Here is a 22,530-nt window from a genome sequence, read left to right as displayed (position 1 = left end):
TCATACCTGTAGTGCTATTTACCAATCTATTCTTTTTTGGTGTGAGTTGCAGAGTGTTGGAGATATCAACTGAAGAGATGTCTGCCTTCTCTTGATTATAATGGAACTAGATGGCACATGAAACTGCTTACAACAAGGTCTGTGGATTATCTTGCATAACCGGGTCATGATTTCTGGAAAGAGATATTGCTGTTGAGTTTTGCAAATGTATTTTTTTGTGTACTTTGAGCACCAGAAGCAGAGTGCCATCTAGTTCCATTATAATCAAGAGAAGGCAGACATCTCTACGGCTGATATCTCCAACACTGCAACAATCTAGACTGATAAATAGCACTAAAGGCAAGATTTGGGGTGAACAGTCCCTTATATTTTTGGAATAATAATCTGCTTCCATGATTTGTTAAACAACTGATAATACATTCATTTTTTGCAAACGCTTATCCTGTTAGTAGTCGCTGGGGAACTAGAGCCGATCCCAGCAGACATTGGGTGAGAGGCAGGGTACACCCTTTTCAGGTCACCAGAATATCGAAGGGTTAACACGCAGACAACCATTCACACTCACATTCACACCTATGTCTTTGGACCATGGGAGGAAGCCACAGTACCCAGAGAAAGCCTATGCTGACACAGAAGGGAACAGACCTGCATTTGTACAGTGCCTCTCTAGGCTGGTCATCCGACCACTCAAAGCGCTTTTTACACTACGAATCACATTCACCCATTCACACACACATACACACAGGTGGCCGAGACTACCATAAAACACACTCACACACCAATGGAACAGCCATCAGGAGCAATATCAGGTTCAGTATCTTGCTCAACGACATGCAGACTGGAGGAGCCGGGGATCAAACCACGGATCTTCGGATTGGTGGATGACGTCGCTCCCCCACCCTGGTATTCAAACCCCCCACCCTTGGTTTGAACCAGGAACCCTCTTGCCGCGAGGCAACAATGCTGACCACTGCACCACCATGTCACCTGTTTCTCAAATGTCTACTCTAAAACCTACAATCTTGCGTTTTCATCGGTTAAACCATTCAATATAATGTGACCTTGTGTGCCAGCTTCCGACCTAAATTAAGGCAGAAATAGCCACATATTTCCATAATGAAGAATATATAAAATATTAGTGAGAATAATAAGAAAAGCTTTTGACATGTCGAGTTACTGTAGCACTGGTTACTAAATGGAGTCACGCTGGGCTGCACTGGCACTGCAATGAGCTACTGTACTGTATTGCACAGGCTATTTAGAGTTCTTCTTTTTTCATGTCTTTATCAAAGCTGTGAGGAGGAATTCACATGCTTCAGAGTGCGTAACGCTGTTTAGTTAATGAAGATATTCTTGCCAGTGTATCGAGGCTTTGATGAGGAACTCACTTGGGGGTGATGCTGCTGCTGAGGGCTGCAGGGCAACAAGAAAAAGGTCATGTTCAGAGGCTCCTCTTTGTAAAGAACAGTCAAGCAGCAGAGCTAGTTTAAGATTCACTTGTGTCACATGAAACATGATGTTTGGGGGTTTTTGTTTTCTTTTTCACGTTGTCAGACAAGGAAATGGCTTAATCCTTGAAGATAGGCGCCACCAAGAAGAGCTGAGGATCTGTGTAGAGCACAATAGTGCAGTGTGGTGTAGTGTTATGCTTGTCATTCAATGCCAAACCAGATGTTTACAGCTATAACAGTTTGACAATACACCTTTATTATGTAAAATGTAATGTATATGTGCTCTTCCCAATGTACCTGACACAAAACTGGGGTGTGCATATATTTTAATTCTTTCATTTTTGACTTTGCCATATAAAAATCACACTATAATCCATTACAGCAAACAGTATTCTGACAATGGTGTCTTGCCAGTGTTCCCTAAACTGCGGGGGGCTAGCAATGCCCACTGCAGTATCGTGATACACCATGTAAATGTTTCTGGCTTTTTGGCTTTACAAGAAGAGGAGAAACAGGCCCAGGAGACCACACTGAAACCTTACTCAGAGTCATGCCAGTCAGCCCCAGACTGAACAACTGTGGCCCAATTACTGGACTTTATTAGGCATACCAAGGCTGTCTTTGTGAGTTGGCACAGTCACTGCACAGATTTTTGTCCTTGGCTTCCTGCTAATGTTGAGTAGATCTTTCATTGTAGTTAAAGCAGCTACAGGAAGTTTTTAACTCCTTATGAAACAGTCTCAATTTAATACTGATGCCATGATACGACCCACCACCATCATATATATTCCTAATGCCTTTCACTAGGCCCAATTCATCGTGAAATCAGAGGAAACTTTCTGTGACATGCAAACCAGTAGAGCCTATGTTTATATTTTCCCAGGCAAAGTTTCACAATGATGTTAGCCACTTAAAGGAAGCAGGAGGAGATTTTTCATCAGAGAACTTTCTGTAAGATGTTATATTTTGTGGTTAAAGCTGATGCTGGGGCAGAATCAGCAAAGAGAAAAAGAAAGGAACTGACTAGAGCACGGACAAAAACACAAGTCAACCTCGATTATTCAACAGATGATGAGAATGGCAGGATTTGAATTGCCACTCTTCCTTCTCCACAGGTTTGAATATGTATTTTAAAAAAGATTGATGGACATGGTCTAACATCAATATATGAAATTAAGTCAGTGGCCAAAATAAAGCCACCATTGTATCACTTATTAATCTTACATAGCCACAAATAGATACATTAATTCATAGCTATGCATCCTGCAAACATCCATCCATCCATTTTCTAACCGCTTATCCTCTTGAGGGTCGCTGGAGCCTATCCCAGCTGACACTGGGCGAGAGGCAGGGTACACTCTGGACAGGTCGCCAGACTATCACAGGGCTGACATGTAGAGACAGACAACCATTCACACCTGTGGACAATTTGGAGTCACCAACACCTTTCCCCAATCTGCATGTCTTTGGACTGTGAGGAAGCCGGAGTACCCGGAGAAAACCCACGCTGACACACGCGCTGACTCCGCGCCAAAGGGCTCCCACACCCAGGATCGAACCAGGAACCCTCTTGCTGTGGGGCGACAGTGCTAACCACTACACCACCGTGCTGCCCATCCTGCAAACAGCTGTGTTTAAAAAAGAATAATAATATTAAAAGCTGCATCTTTCTCTCACCTGCTTCCAAAACAAATGCATGCTGTAGCAAAATCAAGATCTTTACAACACAAGGTGGTGGTGTTCATGTAAACACTACCGTGTTTGTCCACAGGGGCCACCAAAGTCAACACAAAATTCAAGTTACTTCTAGTTGCCTCAAGGGTTAAACTACTTGCCAAGATGTCCATAAGAGTAGAATCTTTGTTTTAATCCCTATGATTTTGAAAACCACGAGCAGATCATGCCAGCTATCTAAAAACAAAAGAATGTCATCTGCATAGTGTCCATCTCTAAAATTTTTAAACAAGGCTGCAGAGCTTTACGTCTCTGCCAGAGGCTCAAACACACTCACAAAGAGTAATGGGCTGAGAGGACAGTCCTGTCTAGCAAGAGTGTAAGCCAGGGATACTGAACTTGCTGTGACCAGCAGCTGCTCTTGCAAAATTGCAGGAGGCAGAGAGCCAGGTAATAAACAAACATAAATAATATTCCTCAGCATGGATAATAAATGAATTGCTGGTTTAAACCTTTTGACATTTGCTGTCCTCACTCATCTTTGCCAAGAGGCAAATCAGCAGCCCTGCACAGATCAGGTGTGTGCAGAGGCATTTCTAGGATGTAAAAATATTCAGAGTGAAAAACAATTCCCAGTGCAGATCACTTTAGTTTTATTCTGAATTAGAAGATGGTTTGCAAGCTACCCAGTACCCTATTGTAGGCTAGATTTGGTCCACGGGCCATAAGTTTATTAACACTGGTCACTGGCTGTGGCTTGGAGGTAGCGTGGGTCATCCACTCATCAGAAGATTGGCTGGTTCAAGAGCCTGCTCTTCTAGTCTGCATGTCAAAGTATCCTCGGGCAAGATACTGAACCCCAAATTGCTCCCGGAGGCTGTTCCTGTGCGAGTGTATGTGAACGCTCACTGAGTAGCAGGTGGGCACCATGTACGGTAACCTCAGCCACAAGAGTGTGAATGTGTGAATGTGACGTACTGTAAAAGCGCTTCGAATGCTCGGAAGACTAGAAAGGTGCTATATAAGTTCAGCCTATTTACCACTTACTGGTGTAAGCCATTGTGAGGTAATATTCCACTGAAAAATCCATGTGCTTTTTTGGTTTTTAATATATAAATTAACAAAAACAATTGACCAAATAGTATGAAGAGCACACTTAATATTTAATCATGTGATTTTTATCCTGACACACTTATGTCACTGACCACTTATTTTATCTGAGATGTTAAAAAATATATATCTTACAGTAGTTCTGAGTTTGTTTTAAAGGAGATAAATAGTGCTCCAAATATACCAAGAGGGAGCATGTTACAGTATTTGTTGTGCATGCTGCAAACATAATCAATCTGGTGGGAGCTGGTTGCCAATTTTCAGAATCAATGAATTCCTCATCTTCAGTCTTCAACAATAAGCACAGAATAAATAAACTTTTCAATAAACTTTATTTTGTCCCACCCCCCCCCCCCCAAATATGTTACATACAAAAGGTGATCGGAATTGAACATCTACTTGTGTCTCAAGACCGGAACATTTACACAACAATAAATAAAAAAACATGTATAAATAAAAATAAATAAACGAGACATTATGTGCCAAAAAATAAAGACTCTTCTGAATTGGCAGATGGCTTTCACAATGTTGGGTTTTTTGAAAACACATGTACGTAATACTTGCATTCCAGGTCACAGTTTTTAGGATACAACTCTGGGTCGAGAAAGCAATGTAAACCGATAAGGATTACAGTACAGTACAACAGAGTACAATGTTTTCTTTTTTCCATAGTAGATATTACTGGGATATATACTTATGTTACCAGTTGTTCTAAAAGCTTATACCAGGTAGTGAGAGTGTAGTGCTATCGGACTTACTTTTACACTTTGCTCAAAGTACAAAAGTAAATCCCACCTGTAAAACCCATCTCTCGAATCTTGTTTTTATCCAGCTTGACAGTCACAAAGGGTTGTTATTGCACTATACAGTCATCCCTCAGAAAGGCACTTTTATCCCCCCTCCCCGCCCTCATTTTTCAACCAACAGTTTTGTTTACCAGCACATGTGTGGCACACACACACACATTCACCTATGGTATTGTGAATTTAAAACAATCATTTTAAAAACCAACAAAGAAAATGCCTTTTGGTATCTAGTTAAAAACAAATAAAATATAACAAGTGGTAGTAAAAAGGTTTTCGTTCTCCAGATGAATTTACAAATCAAGGAAAAAATAAAAAAAACAGAGTGCAAAATCGTGTTGCTCCCATAGCCCCTTTAGTATGTTGTGTACCACATCAGTGAAATTTGTTTCTAACGATAACAAAAAAAAAGACAAAAGTGATGTCGGATCAGAAGAACTTTCTTCACACCTTAGCATCACCATCATCAAATAAGGCCAGGAATGTTATTTGTGCATGTGAGGTCAAGATCGTAGTGTGATCCTAGAGCTGGCTCAATGTTTTTCTTATTTTAAAAACGAGAAAAAAAACAACAACAACAACTGTGTGCACCATAGTTCACAGAGGCCAGAAACCAACCGAGGGCGTGAGGGTCTCTCTCTCTCTCTCTCTCTCCAATCAAACCACAGCTCTTCCCAAAGCATCTCTGCTGCAAGATCACGGTTCCAGTGCAAGTCAACGACATGGATGACCTTGCTGCTAAAATACTTTTTGGAGAACAGAGCCTAAAGAATTCCAGCTGCAAGATTATCCTTGTTCCGTTGCAAGCGAAAAAGACAATTTTAGTGTTTAGATACCTTTGAGAAACCATGCCTGGGGTATCGGCTATCAGGGGAAGCTGAAAAGCTGCAGGGTTGGTTGGTGGCTTTGAAAAGATCCAGCCAAGAAGCAGTGGTTCTGAGTGAGTGAGGGAAGGTAAGTGGGAGTGTGGGTGTTCATTTAGGCATCTGCCTGTGAGGGATCCATCATTTCAGGCCAGGTAGGAGTCTCTTATTTCAGGTATCAATACCTTCCAGGTGGATACCTTTGAGGCATAAGCTGGACAGGCACAAACCCTTGAGGCAGATGCTGCATCGGGCAACTTCCTGACTGCTTGATGTTCATCAAGGTCAATCAATCAGATAATCAGCTGCCTAAGCACCAGTTCAGACAAGAATATTTGCCCAGCTCCACAGAGCAGCCCTTCCATCCCGTCTGCTTGTCCCGGCGCTGCCTTGAGAAATTATATCAACCAGTCAGGCTGCCTAAGAAGAGGTGGTAACCAGTCAGGTCGCCTCTAAGGCATCTGCCCAATCAGGCAGCCTGGGAGGCACAGAGCTGTGTTCTCAGGCATCAGCGTGGTGTTGGAGCAACTGGACCACGTATCGCAGTCGGTGTCTCAGTTCGGAGGTGCAGCCCATCTCGTTCAGCATGCTGAGGAGGTAAGTGTATGAGACGCGCTCCCGGCTGATGTAGGTGAGCAGGTAGGAGTCATCAGATGACTTGCACAGGATGATCTTGGTGTGGTCTGCGTAGAAGTTAACCTGGAAGGGATTAAATACAGAGCATGAATGTAAGATAAAGAGATGTGGGTACATTTTTTTCCTATAACTTTTACACTACTTGTTTTATAAAAAGGTATTATCGGAGCTTTTTCGAACCTGTAGAGTGCCATTGTTGAAAAGCATGACAAGAGCATGGTCGGTCTTCACCCACTGGAGCAGCAGAGGAGGACAACCCGATACTTGATCTTCACAATGCAGATCTCCACCCTGAAGAGGACAGAAAAACATAGTTAAGTTCACAGCATGTTGTATTAAAGTTATTTAAAAGGGCTTTTCTTCTTCATGCATACAAACAATTCAATAAGCAGCTAAAAGCTAAGCTCTTTGCACATACCTCCATAAGGTTCTGCTCCATGTAGTTGGCCATGAGCTCTACAATTTGTTTCTGACTGCGAAGCTGCTCAGGTAGAGCGTTGGCAGGGAAGGTGAAGTGTTTGTTGTTGGGCAAGCAGTAGTGGACTGTCCTGTTTAGAAAGAAAGAAAGAAAAAGGAAACAACCATAAATTAAAGTATTACTCTTTAAGGAAGCCCATTTCTGCCAATGTGATTAACAAAAAATGATCCTCATAATGATTTTGAGGATCATTTTCCTTCGCATCGTCGGAAATGAGCCGCTGGAACTTGATAAGTACAGCTGGAACACATATCAGCCCAATTCAGTTACACCTTGAGTAAATACTGCAGCTCTTCATGTACGTACTTGCGTTGATCACAAAGGCTGAGCCGTGTTCCGTCATTGAAGAGCACTCCGATGCTTTGGTTCGACAGCTGGTAGCCAAAACCGTATTTGTTTGAGTAGTCGACCCATTTAGTCACCCACAGGAAGGACTGGGGCCTGGACAAACAGGGTGGGTTCCTAGTGGCTGCAGAGATAAGAGATAAAAATGTTGAGGACCACGGAACAATTTCACAGCATATTAATATTTGTAGTCCAGCGTAAATGGGGGACACAATTTTTATATTTCCAAAGTCTTTAAGTCAGCATTTTCATAATAATAATAAAAAAAAAAGCTATAAGCTTAAAGGTGCTTTAGGCTACATGAGTCAGCAGATATTCAGAGGATGCGAAGAAATGGCTGAGGCACGGAAAAGATCTGGTTGATTAAACTTAAGTGATCCTGCATCATTTGTGATTTAATACAACATAAAGTCAGAGAAGGTTCATGTTGGAGGAAGCCGCATTATTTTTTTGGCTTGATGTTTCGGTGCTCTGTGGCCCAGTCACAGATGCAAAGATTTAAAAATGCAACTCAGCATTTCTATTGACCGTCTTGAGGTCGCACACATCATTCTGACTGCAGGCCAAAAGTGCTTTCCTACCTGCAGGCATGGTCGCCAGGCAGCTGTTGAGAACTTTGACGGCCACTTCAGACACAGCTGCAGGGGTCAGGAGAATGTCCTCGCATGCTGGAGAGAAAACAAGAATTATATATGTTAGATATGGATCAGAATGAGAAAAGAATTCAAGTGCAATGCAATACATATGCTCTCAGAAAACTATTGGGGCTTACGTTCACTGCTGCTGGCCGTGGTGCCCTTGAAGGAGCGAGAGATTGACTTCCTAGATTCCTCTTCAGCAGGAGTCGGTTCCAGAGGCACGGAGCTGACAAGCTGATTGACGGGAGAGGGCACCTGAGCAGCAACAAAAGATATGATTTAAGATTTGTGACAAGAAAACAACTAAAAGTGAAAGTAAGAGCAGCACGGAAAAAAGGTCAAAAAAGGTGACCACAGACCACATTCAGTGGAGGTGTTCCATTAATACATGCACGCTCACTTAGCGCTTGTCGGTCTTAAAAATATGTTGTCATTGTCTATATTCTGCTGCAGCTTTAAGTGTTGTCGCTTCACCGCTTTTAAATGTGTTAATCGTACTGCCACTGCACTGTGAAACTACTTTTAGTACCACAGTTTCCTCGTGTGCTTTGCGAGCATTAGCCAAGTGTGACATGTGGTTCTAATGTCATTTATAACAATGGGTGTTTTAGAAATTATCTGGTGGTGATCTGTTTGTTAGCAGGTCACGTTTTTCTGCACATATACAGAAACAAAGATGACTACTTTGTGCCGCAGCGTGTGCTTCCTAACTACAACCTGGTTTCTCGGCACAGGCTCATTATCAAGCTGACAGAAACATTCACACCAAAGAGCAAACAATGTAGTTCCTGTTGGACTCTATAAATAGCAACTAGACCAGTCTGATTGGGGATTGGCCAACTGAGCTTCCTGCTGTTGTGGCATTTAGTCTCAGCTCTGGTTCTGAGTCTTTTTTAAATTAATGCATCCACAGATAGTTGGTAGCAGGATTAAATTAATGTCGTCAAGGGAAAAGCGGAGGGATGGATGCATTAACAGCTTTCTCGGATGCAAGGGGGAAAAATTGGCTTCAATAAATCAAATGCACTTCTATTTCTAACAATAACTTCCCTCTGAATTTAAATTTTCTGTCGACAACCTGAAGGACACCCGGGACAGAATATAGCACACTGCAATGTCAATGAAACAAAGCTAAAGAGCCAAAAAAACAAACTTTTAATCCTTGAAAGAAAAAAGCCAATTTCTTTAAAATTCATTGTTCACATAACATGGCTGCCCCATATTCAGTCTAAGCTGGTCATCAAAGCTGGTCTTTTTCTGAGGGAAAACGCTCGCTCACAATTAAAGACAATTATTCACCCAATTTCAATTGCAGTGCCGTTTAAAAAAGATACTTTTACAGTTTCAGTGAACATGGTGTTACGCCTACTTCAAACAATAGATGCCAGGCAGTTATCAGACATAACAGATGCCATGAAAATATGTACTCCCGTGCTCCTTGTGGGACTTGATTACCATATTAGTACCTGTGCCTGCTCTATTTTTGTTTTAAGTAAACAAGGCCAACATTTTTTCCCCCTCGCAGAAATAGGGCACAAAAACAGTTGCAATACGCACCTCATTGGGTCCCACTGTCTTGCAGCTGATCTGCCTGCTGATGGAACATTTAACGATGCCAGACACCAGCTTGGAAATGTCTTTGTCATCTTTTTCCTCGCATGGAATCTTCTCCACTGCAAAAAACAAAGATTTCTCGCATTGTAGTCACAACAAATATGTGTAGCCATAAAACACTTCGGCAGAAAATGCTCGACAGTGAGCTCAATCCTTTTCTTCAGCTTTAAACATTTTTTTAAACATCAGTCCTCCTGAGTCAAACCAGATTAACAAGATGACAGGTGCACATGATTACATTCAGGAAGGGACAAATATGTAACTAACGGATGACCTACTCTTCTATTGTGTTAGTCACTTTGCTGCTGTGCTGCTGCTGCTTACCTTTCGCCTTCTTCTTGCCAAAGAAGCTCTTTGCCATCTTAGTGAAGAATTTCTTGGCAGGGCTAGGGGGGTGGAGCTCTGGCACCATCACACAGCTGCTAGGAGGAAGCTTATCAGGGGTGAAACCCTAGAGGAGGAATAAAAGGCAGAGAGGGTGAGGAGGATGTAGGTGGCACGACATGGTGAGGATATGTCAAGCGCTGACATGCTATATCCTGTTGTAGTTCCAAGCACCATTGTCCCCACTCCCAAAAAAAAAAAAAAAAGCATTGTGAGCTTAGCTAATGGAAATTTGCATGACTAACATACTTTGGTGAAGAATTCGTGGTTGAGGATTTGATCCAGTGCTAGTCTGTCGCTGGGGTTTTTCTGCAGGATGCCTGAGATGAGTTTCTGTGCGGCAGGGGAAAGCGAGGATGGCAAGGTGTACCGAACTTCCTTTATACACTTGTAGGTCTCCTTTAGATCAAGAGTCTCAAAAGGAGGGTTGCCACACATCAGCGTGTACCTGCATGGGATCAAGCAAGGCAACAGTTCGTCAACTCAAGATTCAAAAATAATGATTCAGATAGTGGTTGGGTTCACTGTCATCACACTGAGATGAAGCAGAGATAAAAAACAAAACTTGTTCTTACAAAACACACGTTATTTTACACATGACTGAACAAAGCAAATAACTCACATGACACATCCGAGCGACCAGACGTCAGACTCAGTGCCGTGGCCCTGTCTGTTGAGCACCTCAGGGGCCAAGTAGTTTGGAGTCCCACAGATTGTTCTGAGAAAACAAGCACAGATGAGATTTTCAAATTACTTTCTGTTCTGCAGATGCACTGTGTACACAAGGAAGTGGTGGCTGCATTATTTTTTCCTGCCGCACTCATTCTTCTGGTATTCCACAGGAAGGTGTCAAACTGGTATTGAAACTCGGCTCTAAGCACTACATTCAACTGCCACTTGGAAACCGGTTTAGTTAGGTACTTCCTGGGGGGGAAAGTAGTGGGAGGAGGAAGGTGCTTAGTAACTGACGTAATGGCTTTAGGTCAGTGTGCATTATGAAAGCCTAGAAAATGGCTAAGACTGTAATGCTCTGGTTCTTTTATGTTTTGTTTATGTATAGTCGTCACTCATGGAGCAGCACTGTGTATGTTTTTGATTTTTTTAACAATTAAATAATGGTATAAATTGCTTTCAAAAACTATTTTAATTTTCAAATATCTCTCTTTCTTCAAACTGGGTGTTGGTGGCTACCTCCATTAAACGAAAAGCAGTTAAAATTCATACTTTTTCCTCTGCTCGACTGTCTCCAGCTTAGCAGCGAGGCCGAAGTCTCCCAGCCGCAGCTCCATGTTCTCGTTGACAAAGAAGTTGCCTGAAAGAGACAAAAACATTTGTCCTGTCAGCATTCCGCAGATAGCCAATGCCTGCCCAAAGTCACAGCAGATTCCTGGCATGCTTGTTGTGCGCGTACGCCACGTTTCAGTCGCATTGCTCACATACCTAGTTTGAGATCTCGGTGCAGGATCCCTTTGCTGTGGAGGTACTTGAGGCCGGATATGATCTGTTTGAGGTAATATCGGACTTCAGGCTCTGTGAGCGTGTGCCTCGCCTTCCAAATGTGTGCCAGAGACTACGGAGACAGAGCAATGAGTGAGCTGTCAGCCTCGCATCCATCAGTGGGACTGTACAACACTGCTGCACGTACATCACACACACAGCCACAGTGGCATGGACGTTAGATGCTGTTGTAATTCATGTGGGTGCCTGAGACTCTTCATCAATAATGATTACTCTGTTAGCTGTATATGCTTTAACTTATATATAAATACAGTGTGTGTAGTCTGTGTTGTGTCAATGGCAAGCTGTGCAGACTGTTCTAGAGATTTCTGAAGTCTCACCTTCCTACTGCAGAGCTCGAGGAATATGTAGATGTTTTCTTGGTCTTCGAAATGATGAGAGAATTTCACCACATGCTTGTGCGACAGGGTTTTGTGGAGCTCGATCTCGTTCGTGATCTGTTCAAATTTGACAATCTGTCAGTTTGTGTGCACATTTCAATCCCAACACAGCTCAGACAGTGAATTCAGGTTGTGCACGGGCCTGTCTGCAAGACATAAACAAGCTCCATGTACCTTGTCCCTTTGGTGTGGTTTGGACACCCTGCTCTGTGGAATCACCTTCACGGCATACATTTTGTTGGTGGAGAGGTCTGTCATCTCGTAGCATCGAGCAAAGCCACCCTTAGGGGAGACAAACAGGGTGATCAGTTAAGATAGCAGCAGGTTGAAAACCTGCAATGGCCATAAATTATCTGCTTCAATGGCAAGTCTTTGATGTGGGGATCAATAGCTGCACAGCAATCAAAATGAATGATTTAGCGAATTCTGAAATACTAGTGAGGACAGAACGAGAGGAAATAACCAAACCAGGATTAAATCCAATCAGATGCATCATTTTATACTCAAGATAATCAACTACCAAGCATCTTTTGTTGCTTTGTTTGCTCTGCTTTGCCTCTAAAACCCGACAATCACCTCCTAATATCATGTTTACTGCTGTTTATTTATGCAGATCTCGGGGTGCAATAGGCTCGAGGACACGAGGGTTGAGGCAGACGGAGCTGCTGCATTCATTAACTGTGAAATTGACGGAGACGTTTCCAGCTCTGCGGCAGGCAGCGGAGGAAAAAAAAAGGAGACTTGGCTGGCTGCCCGACGCATCGTATCGATGACGAGCAACATGTTGATACAGTCGCTCCATCACACATCGCACACACGGTGACAAAAATCATTACATGCGGTGTTGTAAGGAGAGGAGTCATGGCATAATCAGACAGACATTAATGGGTTAACAGCTGTCTGAGATGTCGTTAAAACGCGAGGACTCTTGTGGATAATAATTCATCGGCTTTTCTAAGGTGTTGCCAATCATGTGTGCGCACAGGAGCTGGGCACACCTTGCGCCTGATTCATTCAGCAATGACGCGCACAGCAGGGGAAGATTGGCCACATCCACCACCACGAGGTCATTCCCTTATTCCCGCATTAGTGTCACACCTGGGAAATGGCTAATAATGCATTTTAATCACAGACAGCTTCATTTCAATTCAACATCGCCTCAGATAGACGCTCAGAAACATCCCTGTGGTGACGCGAGACAAGCACATGTAATATTAAAAAACCTCCGTACCTTTCCCAAAAGCTTCCCTTTACTGTAGGATCTTCCCGTTTTGGAGTCTGTCACCACCTGGGCCAGCTCTGGTTTGGTTTGTTCGGGTTTATTCCTGCTGGTTTTCACCGGGGCAGAGGACTGTTGGGGTCCACGCTCCGGAGCGGGCTTGAATAAATCCGCATTCATGGCGTGGCACGAAATACGCTGCGCCGCGGTGAAACAACCGGTATCCATTAAACGCAGTGATGCAAACGATCAGTTCGTGTATATATGTATATATATATATATCCTTTTCCCTTGTTTTCTCAGTGGTTCGTCTTGTGCGTAATGATGCGTCCGCTGCGTCCAACTGTATCCATCTGGCGTGTCCGGGCACGGAGCTCTGAGCCTATATAGGCGAGCGGCGACGTCACGGAGCAGGGGGCGTGGGGAGGTGGCGCACTGGTGGAGAAAGTCCAGACGATTTGCTCAGACAAAATCTCAATCAAAAAAAAAAAAAACAGTATATCTGGGATGGAGGAAAAAATATGAATGAAAACAGCTCATGAAAAACCAATCGGTTGCGCTCACGTTGATGGAGCTCATGTCACAGAGCTGCTGTGAGGCCAATGACACGATGTAACCCGAGCAGAGCACAGGGGGTTTCCAATGTTGGTCACCTTTAATCTAGAGTTTAGTTAATGGGTACCTGGAACTGATGGGGGGAATAGATTTATTATAATGCCAGTTTTTACCGTAAATAATGAACCTGGGCTCTTAACTGTTTGGATTGTTGTTATTTAAGGGTCATTATGTCTAAAAATGTGAATCATTTTCTTGCTTTTAATTTTATTTTCGTGAAATATTTTAATTCTGCTACATAAATGAATTGTGCCACATTGACTCATGCACCTTTAGGATGTGTACACAATAATTAATATGTTAATTTAACAATGTAGAAATGGCACAACATATTCTAAACAGTCATGCAGCCATCCTACCATGGAAATATTACAACAGGTCATATAATGTGATCCCCACCTGTAGAAGCAAAATAATTCCATAACTCATAAATTATAGGACCTACAAATGGTTAAAATATTGCAGTGAGTCTTATCGTCAGTTTCGCAATTTACAGGTAGATTAATTAATTTGTTTTTCTGCCAGTCTTCAGAATCCTACAAAATAAAACTACAGCTACAGTTTTAAAAAAAGTCTCTGGTCAGATTTTCCCAGTCTGTGTGAAATCCCCAAAGAGACTGATGTGATGTGATCACAGCTGCCACCTGGTGGACAAAAGGTGCAGCTTAAAGCTCATGCTGTGCAAAACTTGGGTTATATAAATGCTTTTAAACTCCCTTTATTGACTGGTCCAAGCTGTGTTGTAAGGCTGCAACTAACACTTACTTTTACTGTCGATTATTTTCTCAATTAATTGTCTGAAAATGTCACCAAATGTCTTGATTTATGCACAATCCAAAGGTGTTCACTTTGTCACAGAGGAGTAAAGAAACCAGAAAATATTGACGTTTAAGAAGCTGGAATCAGAGAATTTTAACCTTTTTTTCTTACAGAAATTACTCAGACTGATTAATCAGTTATCAATTTGGTTGGCAATTAATAGAGTTTAGCCGAAAACTCGGATGAAACTCGTATCCGGTACAGATAATGTGCCACTTATGTGTATCATACATATTAATCTACGACTCTTGTGATAAAAAAAATGATCTGAAGCTCAACGGACAGAAACATTGTCAGACTTTTAACGAGAACGACCAATTCTTTGTTTAATGTAACTGCGACAGCTTGGGACACGTGAAATCTTTTGAGGAACTTGGGGTCTTTAAAGCTCCATCTGGTTCCTCTGCTGTTGTGGATTTCAATGCTGTGTTCTGTAAATGCTTTTGTCATGGGTAATAAATATCACAACTTCTGATTAATCCAGATAAAAAGAACAACTTGTGATCAGGCCCAATCCACTTTCCATTTAAACTCTACCCACTTCTGACATGAACTCCACCTGTTACAAGTACAGGCACAGATAAATTAGTGGGTTGGACAGATATAAAGATGCAGATACTCGCTCTAAACAATTAGTCACTGCAGCTTTACTGTGCTGTGGCAGCTTATAAACTATTAGAAGTTGTACTGCATCTTAAACAAAATTCTAAGTCAGTGGTTCCCAACTGGTAGGTCGCTGTCCAAAAGTTGGTCATGGGCCCATTCTGGATGGACCGCAAGTGACTCACAAACGTGTCAAGTTTGTTAAAAAAACACACTTTAATTTCAAGTACAGTAAATTTCCAGCACAGAGCTTTTATTTTGAAGTGCCAGAGTGAGTGACAAAGAGACAGCTACTTGACACAGACAGAAAGCTCGCTAAATGACATGGCCGAACGCAAGTATGACGCTGAATGTATTAAAGTGTGGGACCTCTAATGACTAAGGAGAAATCTGGACCAGTTGGGAACCATTGCTCATCTTACTGTGCAGAATCCTTTTAAACAAAGGCGTTAAGATCAAGTTTACATAAGTCACTAAAATACCAACTCTTCTGTGAGGGCATATCTAAATCATGACTACACAATAATGTAACTTCAAGACACTATATGATGACAGCATGCATAGTGGGGCGAGACAAGTCTAGCAAGTTGTTAGAAGACAGACAGAGGCAGAGCAGACTCAAATCAAGATTTATATTCATAAGACCTTCATGAACACCCTGAGGGCAGGCAACAATACATGAATGACAAAAGCCCGAAAGCAAATAATCATAATAAAACATACAATTTTAGATAGTGCTACTGTAAGTAGGAATTATAGTGGGAAACTGTCAAAGCTATGACAATGGAAGTCACATTCAGGAATTAAAGAATGTTTTAGAGCATTACGCTATGCAACAGGAATGGGTCAAATACATTTCATGTCAAACACAGACCTATGCAGTAATGTATCTATTACATCGGACAGATGCATGAGCTGTAACGGCGCTGCAGCTGTTATTTGAGCTATTTATGGAATGATAAATAAAAGGCTGATATGAAGACGTAAAAAATGTCCTCTGGTTGTCTTTGTTTAAAGGAATATGAGTGTGATTTTGGCAAATGTACACTTGGAAACATCTTATTCTGCAGAAACAATATTAAGATGTGACTTTACAGAACATTTCTCACATGTTTAAAGTGCCCTGGTCCAACTGTAACAATGAATTATTAACACTAATCAAGAAAAACAACTGCATTGTGGTCATTTACCCCTTTAAATCTGACTGCTGTGTTAAGGTCGCCATCTGCTGGACACTGCCTTTATGTTTTACAGGTATTTTCATTGAGAGGTTTCTGCATTGTGTCCCATGACTATCAGGACAGCGTTAGCTTGATTTTCAAAGCAGGGCCAAAATGAGGCCATCCAGGGCTCAGACATTAATCCCAAAACTTTTTTTTGATGAGCTTTACACTGACTTTGATAGATTTCGTGTAAATATGATTTCTATTGGAGTTTCACCCTATGATATTTAATATTCAAGTCATGTCAGGTGCATCCCTGGCAGCTCTCACTTGGTCCTGCTGTGGACACGCTGCGAGTGCAGTTCAGAAGTCCATCATGTCCTCTCCTCGAATCTTCTTCTCTTGGGACTCTGACCAGGCTTTGTTGATGGTTCTCTTCATCTCGTCGTCTCCCTCTGAGTAAATCTTCTTCAGCATGCTCATCAGGCCATCGCTCGGGTCTGCGTTCTCATCCATGCTGGGTTTACTGTCGATGAACAATTGGATAACAGTTAGTATGTGTTTAACAGAATACCTACGATTCTCAGTCTCATCTTGTGACATGCACCCAGGCTGCATTATAGACAGCAACACCTTGCTTACAGATATGGTACTACACTGCAATGTCTCTGGGGTAATGGGCCAGACCTGTATGGTACTGGAAATGGGTCATTAAACACCACTTGTATCCTTAGTTACTGACCACACATTAGCATCAGTAGTGGCACTAATTAAAAGCTTCATTACATGTTGCACAATACCTTATGATAATGAATAAAGCGCTGCGGTAGCCTTATGTCACTCAAAATCCCTGCTTTGTGCAAACTACTTGAACTGAAATCAACATTCCTTATTTCTTTGAACCTACTCTTTATCTTTAGACTGCTTTTCCAGCGTTGTTAGGCACTCCCATTTCTTTGTTGACTTCTTCTTGCACATGACCAGGACCATGTCTGTCTTTATCTGTTGAAGGGAGGAAAGATGGGAAGGTTAATGACAGGGTTTTCAAAAAGCCAACAAGACTGCCGCTCTATTTTCCTCCAGGAGTAAGCAGATTGAACAAAAGGTAAAATGCAAGTCAACACTGAGCCTGAATTCAGCAGCTGGCGTGACAACGGACTAGGCCTACTTGATGCCCGTGTTTCTTTGTTGCTGCTGGATATGTAAAGCCCAGTTCAGACCCACGATTTGTGATGAGATGAAACTGTATTTAGTAAGTCGCAGGGAAAAGTGGCATCAGTATGAACCGGCCCATGTCAGCTCGACTTGAACCGGCTGATGGTAACCCCACTCCGTCTCATTTACATTCCCGCAACTGTCGACACATATGCGGTCTCCGTTCTCACAGTGCGTCTGTGTCTGACAGAGGGTCGCTGCTGCTGCTGCAGTGCGCTGTATGAGCGCATGTCACACCCACAAAGTGATCTTTCACTCATTTCTTGCACCTGGAAAGCATCAAGTTAGAAAGGAAGTACAAAGTGTTGCTGCTATACAGACGATACACCATCCTGTTGCATTGGTAAACTGGCAGGTTTCAGAACGTTGCAGCCAAGCACATTGCAAGTTTCAAATCATCTCAATAAATCTTAAGGCTGAACTGGACTTTAGAAACATTAAGCAATTGTAGTTAGCCATAAGTACTTGATAAATCAATGTGGTAAATTAAGGATTATCACTGCAAGTTTGTTTTGGAGTCGTCCAACTGCTTAATGTCACTCAGCTGGACACCTTTGCACATTTCTGATCCAGAATAAACAGCAACACAACAGGCTCTAGTGTGTGCTAATGAGCTTTTAACAAAAGGTTCCAAAAATAACACAATGTAATGTAACAATTAAGCATCATTAGCTGATTTATTGGACCAACGTGTAGGATTTAGTGGCATCTAGCAGCGAGGTCGCAGACTACAGCCAACTGGATACCCCTCCTTCCCCTCACCTCTCACTCTCCAAGCATGTATAGCCCCATGTCCACCAAACCCTTTTGGTATTGTAGCTTTGGAACCAAAAGTAAACCATAGCCATAGGTCTGTTTAGCATTGCCACCCCAAACAGTATTCTTAAATGTGGGCGGGGTTGTTGTCACTCACTGCTCCATCCAACACTCACTGTTTTTCCTCATCTCCAGTGACACATCTGCAATTAATACATATTTTTAACGCTTGCAGATCCACTCATTACTAAAAGTGTATGTCATCCAAGAGAGACAAGAAAAACTAATGGAATGGTCAGAGTTCTCTACTGACTAATCAACGGACTGCAGTGTTCACAGCTCCACCTTTTAGTACAAGATCTGTGTGCTAGGTACCCCAACAGAGGGGGGACCAAAAATGGGGACGGTACAGAATGGTTTCATTGGTACCATCCACAACTTTTCACAGTGGAAACTGAAAAAATGCATACCAAACTGAACTGAACCGGACTGCTTGGTGGAAATGGGGCTTATGAGATCCTACAGTGACCTTCAGATCAACATAAAAACAAAAAAGGCCCTCTCTCGAGCCACTTAGTTTGTCTGTTTGGGGCTACTGTAGAAACATGGCGCCGCAATATGACAGGCTCTGTGGAAGCAGACCTACTCCCTATGAAGATACAAAGGGCTTGTTCAACGCTAACGAAAACACGACTCTTCGTTTCAGATGGTAGTATACAACTGAAAACATAATTGTGAATGTTACATTCCATTGTTGCCAACAGATCCCCCTAAATCCTACACACTGGTCCTTTAAGATGTAGTGTTACGGCTTAAATATGTTTATTATGTAGGCCCATTTCCTGCTTTCAATTTTTAACTGACAATTCAGAAACTTGTGCCACTTTGTATCAAAAACCACAGTCTATTCCTTTAACTGACAAATGTGCTTTATTTACCTTTTTGTAGCTTTCCTTTTCATCAATCGGATACAACATGTTCAGAATTGACATCTGATGGTTTTTCTCATTGAGATCCTTTATGAGCACAGAAAATGACCTGCAAAAGAGAGGATGAACAAATACAATCAACTGTATGGTTAGTGCCATATGATGACTAGTTTACACTGTGTATAGGTCAGTGTATGTATATATATGTGTTGATTATCATCATACTTTTCTGTAAAGTTGACCTCCACGTTTTCTGACGGAATTTTGTGCACATCCTTCAGTGTAAGGTAAATTTTGATGAATTTCTCAGACTGGTCCCAAGCTGGATAGAAGAGGAAAACATGAATGATTTTCGAATGCTTTTCAGCTCTTGCACACATCTTAACTGTTGTAATTTTTTACAAATAAGTGACAGTCTTACTAAACAATGGCAACGTACCATAGTTGGTGATCTTGACTGTGTACGCTGCTTTGGAGGCAGCAGATGGGTCTGCATCTCTCTTGGCTTGTTTCTCCTTCTGTTGTCGCTTGACTGCAAGCTCCTTCTCCACCTTATTCTGCTCCTGCTTGAGCAGCTCCTGCACTCTTTTCCTCTCCGCTTTCTCCAAGAGTGACCCCAGCTCCTGCAAATCTGCCTCCAACTGGTTGATCTGTATTGGAGAAACAGTTCGACCGCTGACATATGAACATCAATTTAGACCACTTACACACAGTTTGACACTACATGTTTTCTTGAAACAGTTCAATTATCTCAAGTTAAAAATATGAAACATTTCATGTATCTAGAACACCATTATTATATTATTTAGTTAGTGTTCATTACAACACATTAATTATATGGATCCAGCCCTGCTAACAAAATCTTTCAATTTATTTTTAATTCAATAAGCTTGGTTAGCATGACGTTTCATGTGTTGCCAAAGCACAATTACAATTTAAGATGGTGAATTCAGAAACAATTAACAACAGTGTACTAATACAAAAAAATCACGGACATAAATTTTAAGAAACTAATTAAGTGAAGGAGTAAATAAAAAGGCAGAGTGTGAGCTGTGAGGAGGTGAACTATATGTTGTTGTGTTGGCTGTCTCTTAGGCTGTGACTGACATATCTTGCTGCATCTATGGCGCTGACACTATTTTCTCCAAGTAGATGTTGCATTTGAGTCTGGTCAGAGAGTGCATCAAAATCTTGGAGTTTACATGTAATATTTGTAAAGAATATTATTCTGATTTCTTCATATGTGCTGCATCATAGCAGGCAATGTTGCTCTGTCTCAACCTGTCTCTGTGGACAGCCTGTCTTCTCTAGGGGGCCAGGTCTGCCAGACTCCATGGCCAGGCTGTGATCGTAGACAGATAATTTGCCATTGTGTACTGTCTGTAATAGTTGATGTAGTTTTCTTTTTCTTTAGCAATAATTTGGTTGGACTGGATTGTGTGAGGGTTGTCCAGATGTCTTGTACTGTTAGAGGAGATGAGCCTCAGGACCAGCTGAGTGAGAGGACTGTTTCTATTTTTGCCCATAGTTTTATCTAATGCAAATCACCATGTAACTAAAAACCTTAGGCGCCATTCACAGTAGCAACTATCTGAGTTAATGTAAGTTACTGATTTTGCTTTGTGAAATCAGTCTACTGGAAGAGGACCGATTACCCTATCGATGCACATGAGGGATGCTAAGGTAGATGGTATTCATGAGATGCTAACTAACTAACTTATACAGATGGACTGGGCCCTTTTCTCTCCGTTTGAAATTGTAATCACATTTGTAATTGTAATTGTAATCACATTACATTAACATTAGCTTAACGTTAGCCTCAGGGGATCTCCCCACTTTCATCTCTCTGTCATGGTAAAATGAGCGTCCACATTTGGCTAACGTTATTTATGTTGACATTACGTTGCTAGAATGTTGTGGTAAGTTGCAGTCAAAGCTAGCTTACTGCTAGCTAGCTGACACATGCTGCCAGACATGACTGGACACTGTTATTATCTTTGGAAGGTACGCGTTTGAGTAGTTACACAACATTACATAATTCTTAACGACAGATAAGAATAACAGACACCGGTTCGCTGTTGCTTGCTAACTAGCTAAGTCAACCAACCAAAGCTAGCTAACGTAGCACTGCTTTTAGCGTCAGTTCACTCATGTAACATCTAGATGTAGCTAAATTAAGCTTCCTCAGCTAGCTAGGACTTTACGACACCCAATTTTCCCTGTCGGCATATACTGGGCTGAACAGAAACATGCCGTTTACCTGTTCCGTTAGATCCATTTAGGATTTTTCAGTTCAGCTAGCTAGTTTGAGAAATATGTCCCTGCTCTGTCTGCAGTACAGTCCGCCTTCTTTCTTCTTCTTCTTCGACTGGATTGCAGGCGGACTTTTCTTCTTCTTCGTTTACCAAGTCAGTCTATAGGTTTACTACCGCCATCTACTGGAGAATTTACTACCATTCACTACTTAGCACCACTTTTGTGGTAAATTATATTCTATTTACACTGCATAAGCTTTTGTTTGGTATGCATTTTTCATTTCTCCTAGCTATTTGGGATTAGTCGGATCTGATAAGTATAATAAACAAAGCAGTCTTTGAACAGGAAGTAGTTTTTGAACTAAATGATGTCCTCATATGGGACATTGGGGTTTCTTCATAACCACAAATGTGTAATAAAGTGTAAAACTGTTTATTTCAATGCACAAACACTGTTGTGCAAAAACAGAATTACAAACAATGCAACATTTGTTTAATGTTTTTGTAACACTGTGGGTTTGAGGTCACTGTTCAAGTCAAAAACTGTTCGTAACTGTTTGTTTTAAAGCCTTAGCATGGCTGTGCAGAAACTAAATTGTGATTTGTTCAATTTGTAATTCTGTATGAAATTTCCTTGCTCCATAGTCCAAGCTAGGAATGTCCTTTTTGTCTGAAGGAACAGTCTTGTCACAGAATTGGCCTGTGTGAAATGCTGCAACAATCACGTCCCAATGTCCACAGATGAGATGATAACATTGTCACAACAAATACTTCCTAATTAAGTGTCTTAGTTTGTTCCTGTTGCTAAAATTGGTCAAAATTTGTATGCAATATAAACACAAATACACTAGTTTCAACCATAAAATATGATCAGGTTTTGAACCTTGCCCACTTCTGTTAGGATCAGCTGCAGACTAACTTGACAGAGATGGCTGCCATCTTGTTTTTACATATATCCGTGTATTGTACTCTTACTGCCACTACATGGCACAAAAAAAGTGTCCATAAACAAGGACAACAGGCCTAAGTTAACTTATATGAGAACACATGGTCTCAGGTAGA

The 22,530-nt window shown here is 41.7% G+C and overlaps 2 protein-coding genes across 2 annotated transcripts; both read right to left on the bottom strand.

The window, feature by feature from the left end:
* Positions 1-5,599: 5,599 nt before the first annotated feature.
* Positions 5,600-13,472, bottom strand: plk3 (polo-like kinase 3 (Drosophila)). The gene is made up of 15 exons (XM_050032900.1): positions 13,126-13,472; positions 12,069-12,176; positions 11,835-11,951; positions 11,437-11,566; positions 11,221-11,308; positions 10,619-10,714; positions 10,246-10,444; positions 9,937-10,063; positions 9,556-9,671; positions 8,133-8,253; positions 7,942-8,028; positions 7,322-7,484; positions 6,956-7,085; positions 6,718-6,828; positions 5,600-6,600 (listed from the first exon to the last, which is right to left on the bottom strand). Exons 1-15 carry the CDS (start codon positions 13,339-13,341, stop codon positions 6,403-6,405), a joined length of 2,007 nt encoding a protein of 668 aa, XP_049888857.1. The 5' UTR covers positions 13,342-13,472; the 3' UTR covers positions 5,600-6,402.
* Positions 13,473-15,763: 2,291 nt separating this feature from the next.
* cacybp (calcyclin binding protein) lies at positions 15,764-21,588 on the bottom strand. The gene is made up of 6 exons (XM_050033771.1): positions 21,474-21,588; positions 19,653-19,863; positions 19,439-19,535; positions 19,223-19,322; positions 17,221-17,315; positions 15,764-16,839 (listed from the first exon to the last, which is right to left on the bottom strand). The coding sequence occupies exons 1-6, from the start codon at positions 21,489-21,491 to the stop codon at positions 16,677-16,679; spliced, it is 684 nt and encodes a 227-aa protein (XP_049889728.1). The 5' UTR covers positions 21,492-21,588; the 3' UTR covers positions 15,764-16,676.
* Positions 21,589-22,530: the final 942 nt, after the last annotated feature.

Source organism: Epinephelus moara, chromosome 21 (assembly GCF_006386435.1).
Source record: "Epinephelus moara isolate mb chromosome 21, YSFRI_EMoa_1.0, whole genome shotgun sequence".
Lineage (NCBI taxonomy): Eukaryota > Metazoa > Chordata > Actinopteri > Perciformes > Serranidae > Epinephelus > Epinephelus moara.
This window is presented reverse-complemented; position numbering and strand designations above follow the sequence as displayed.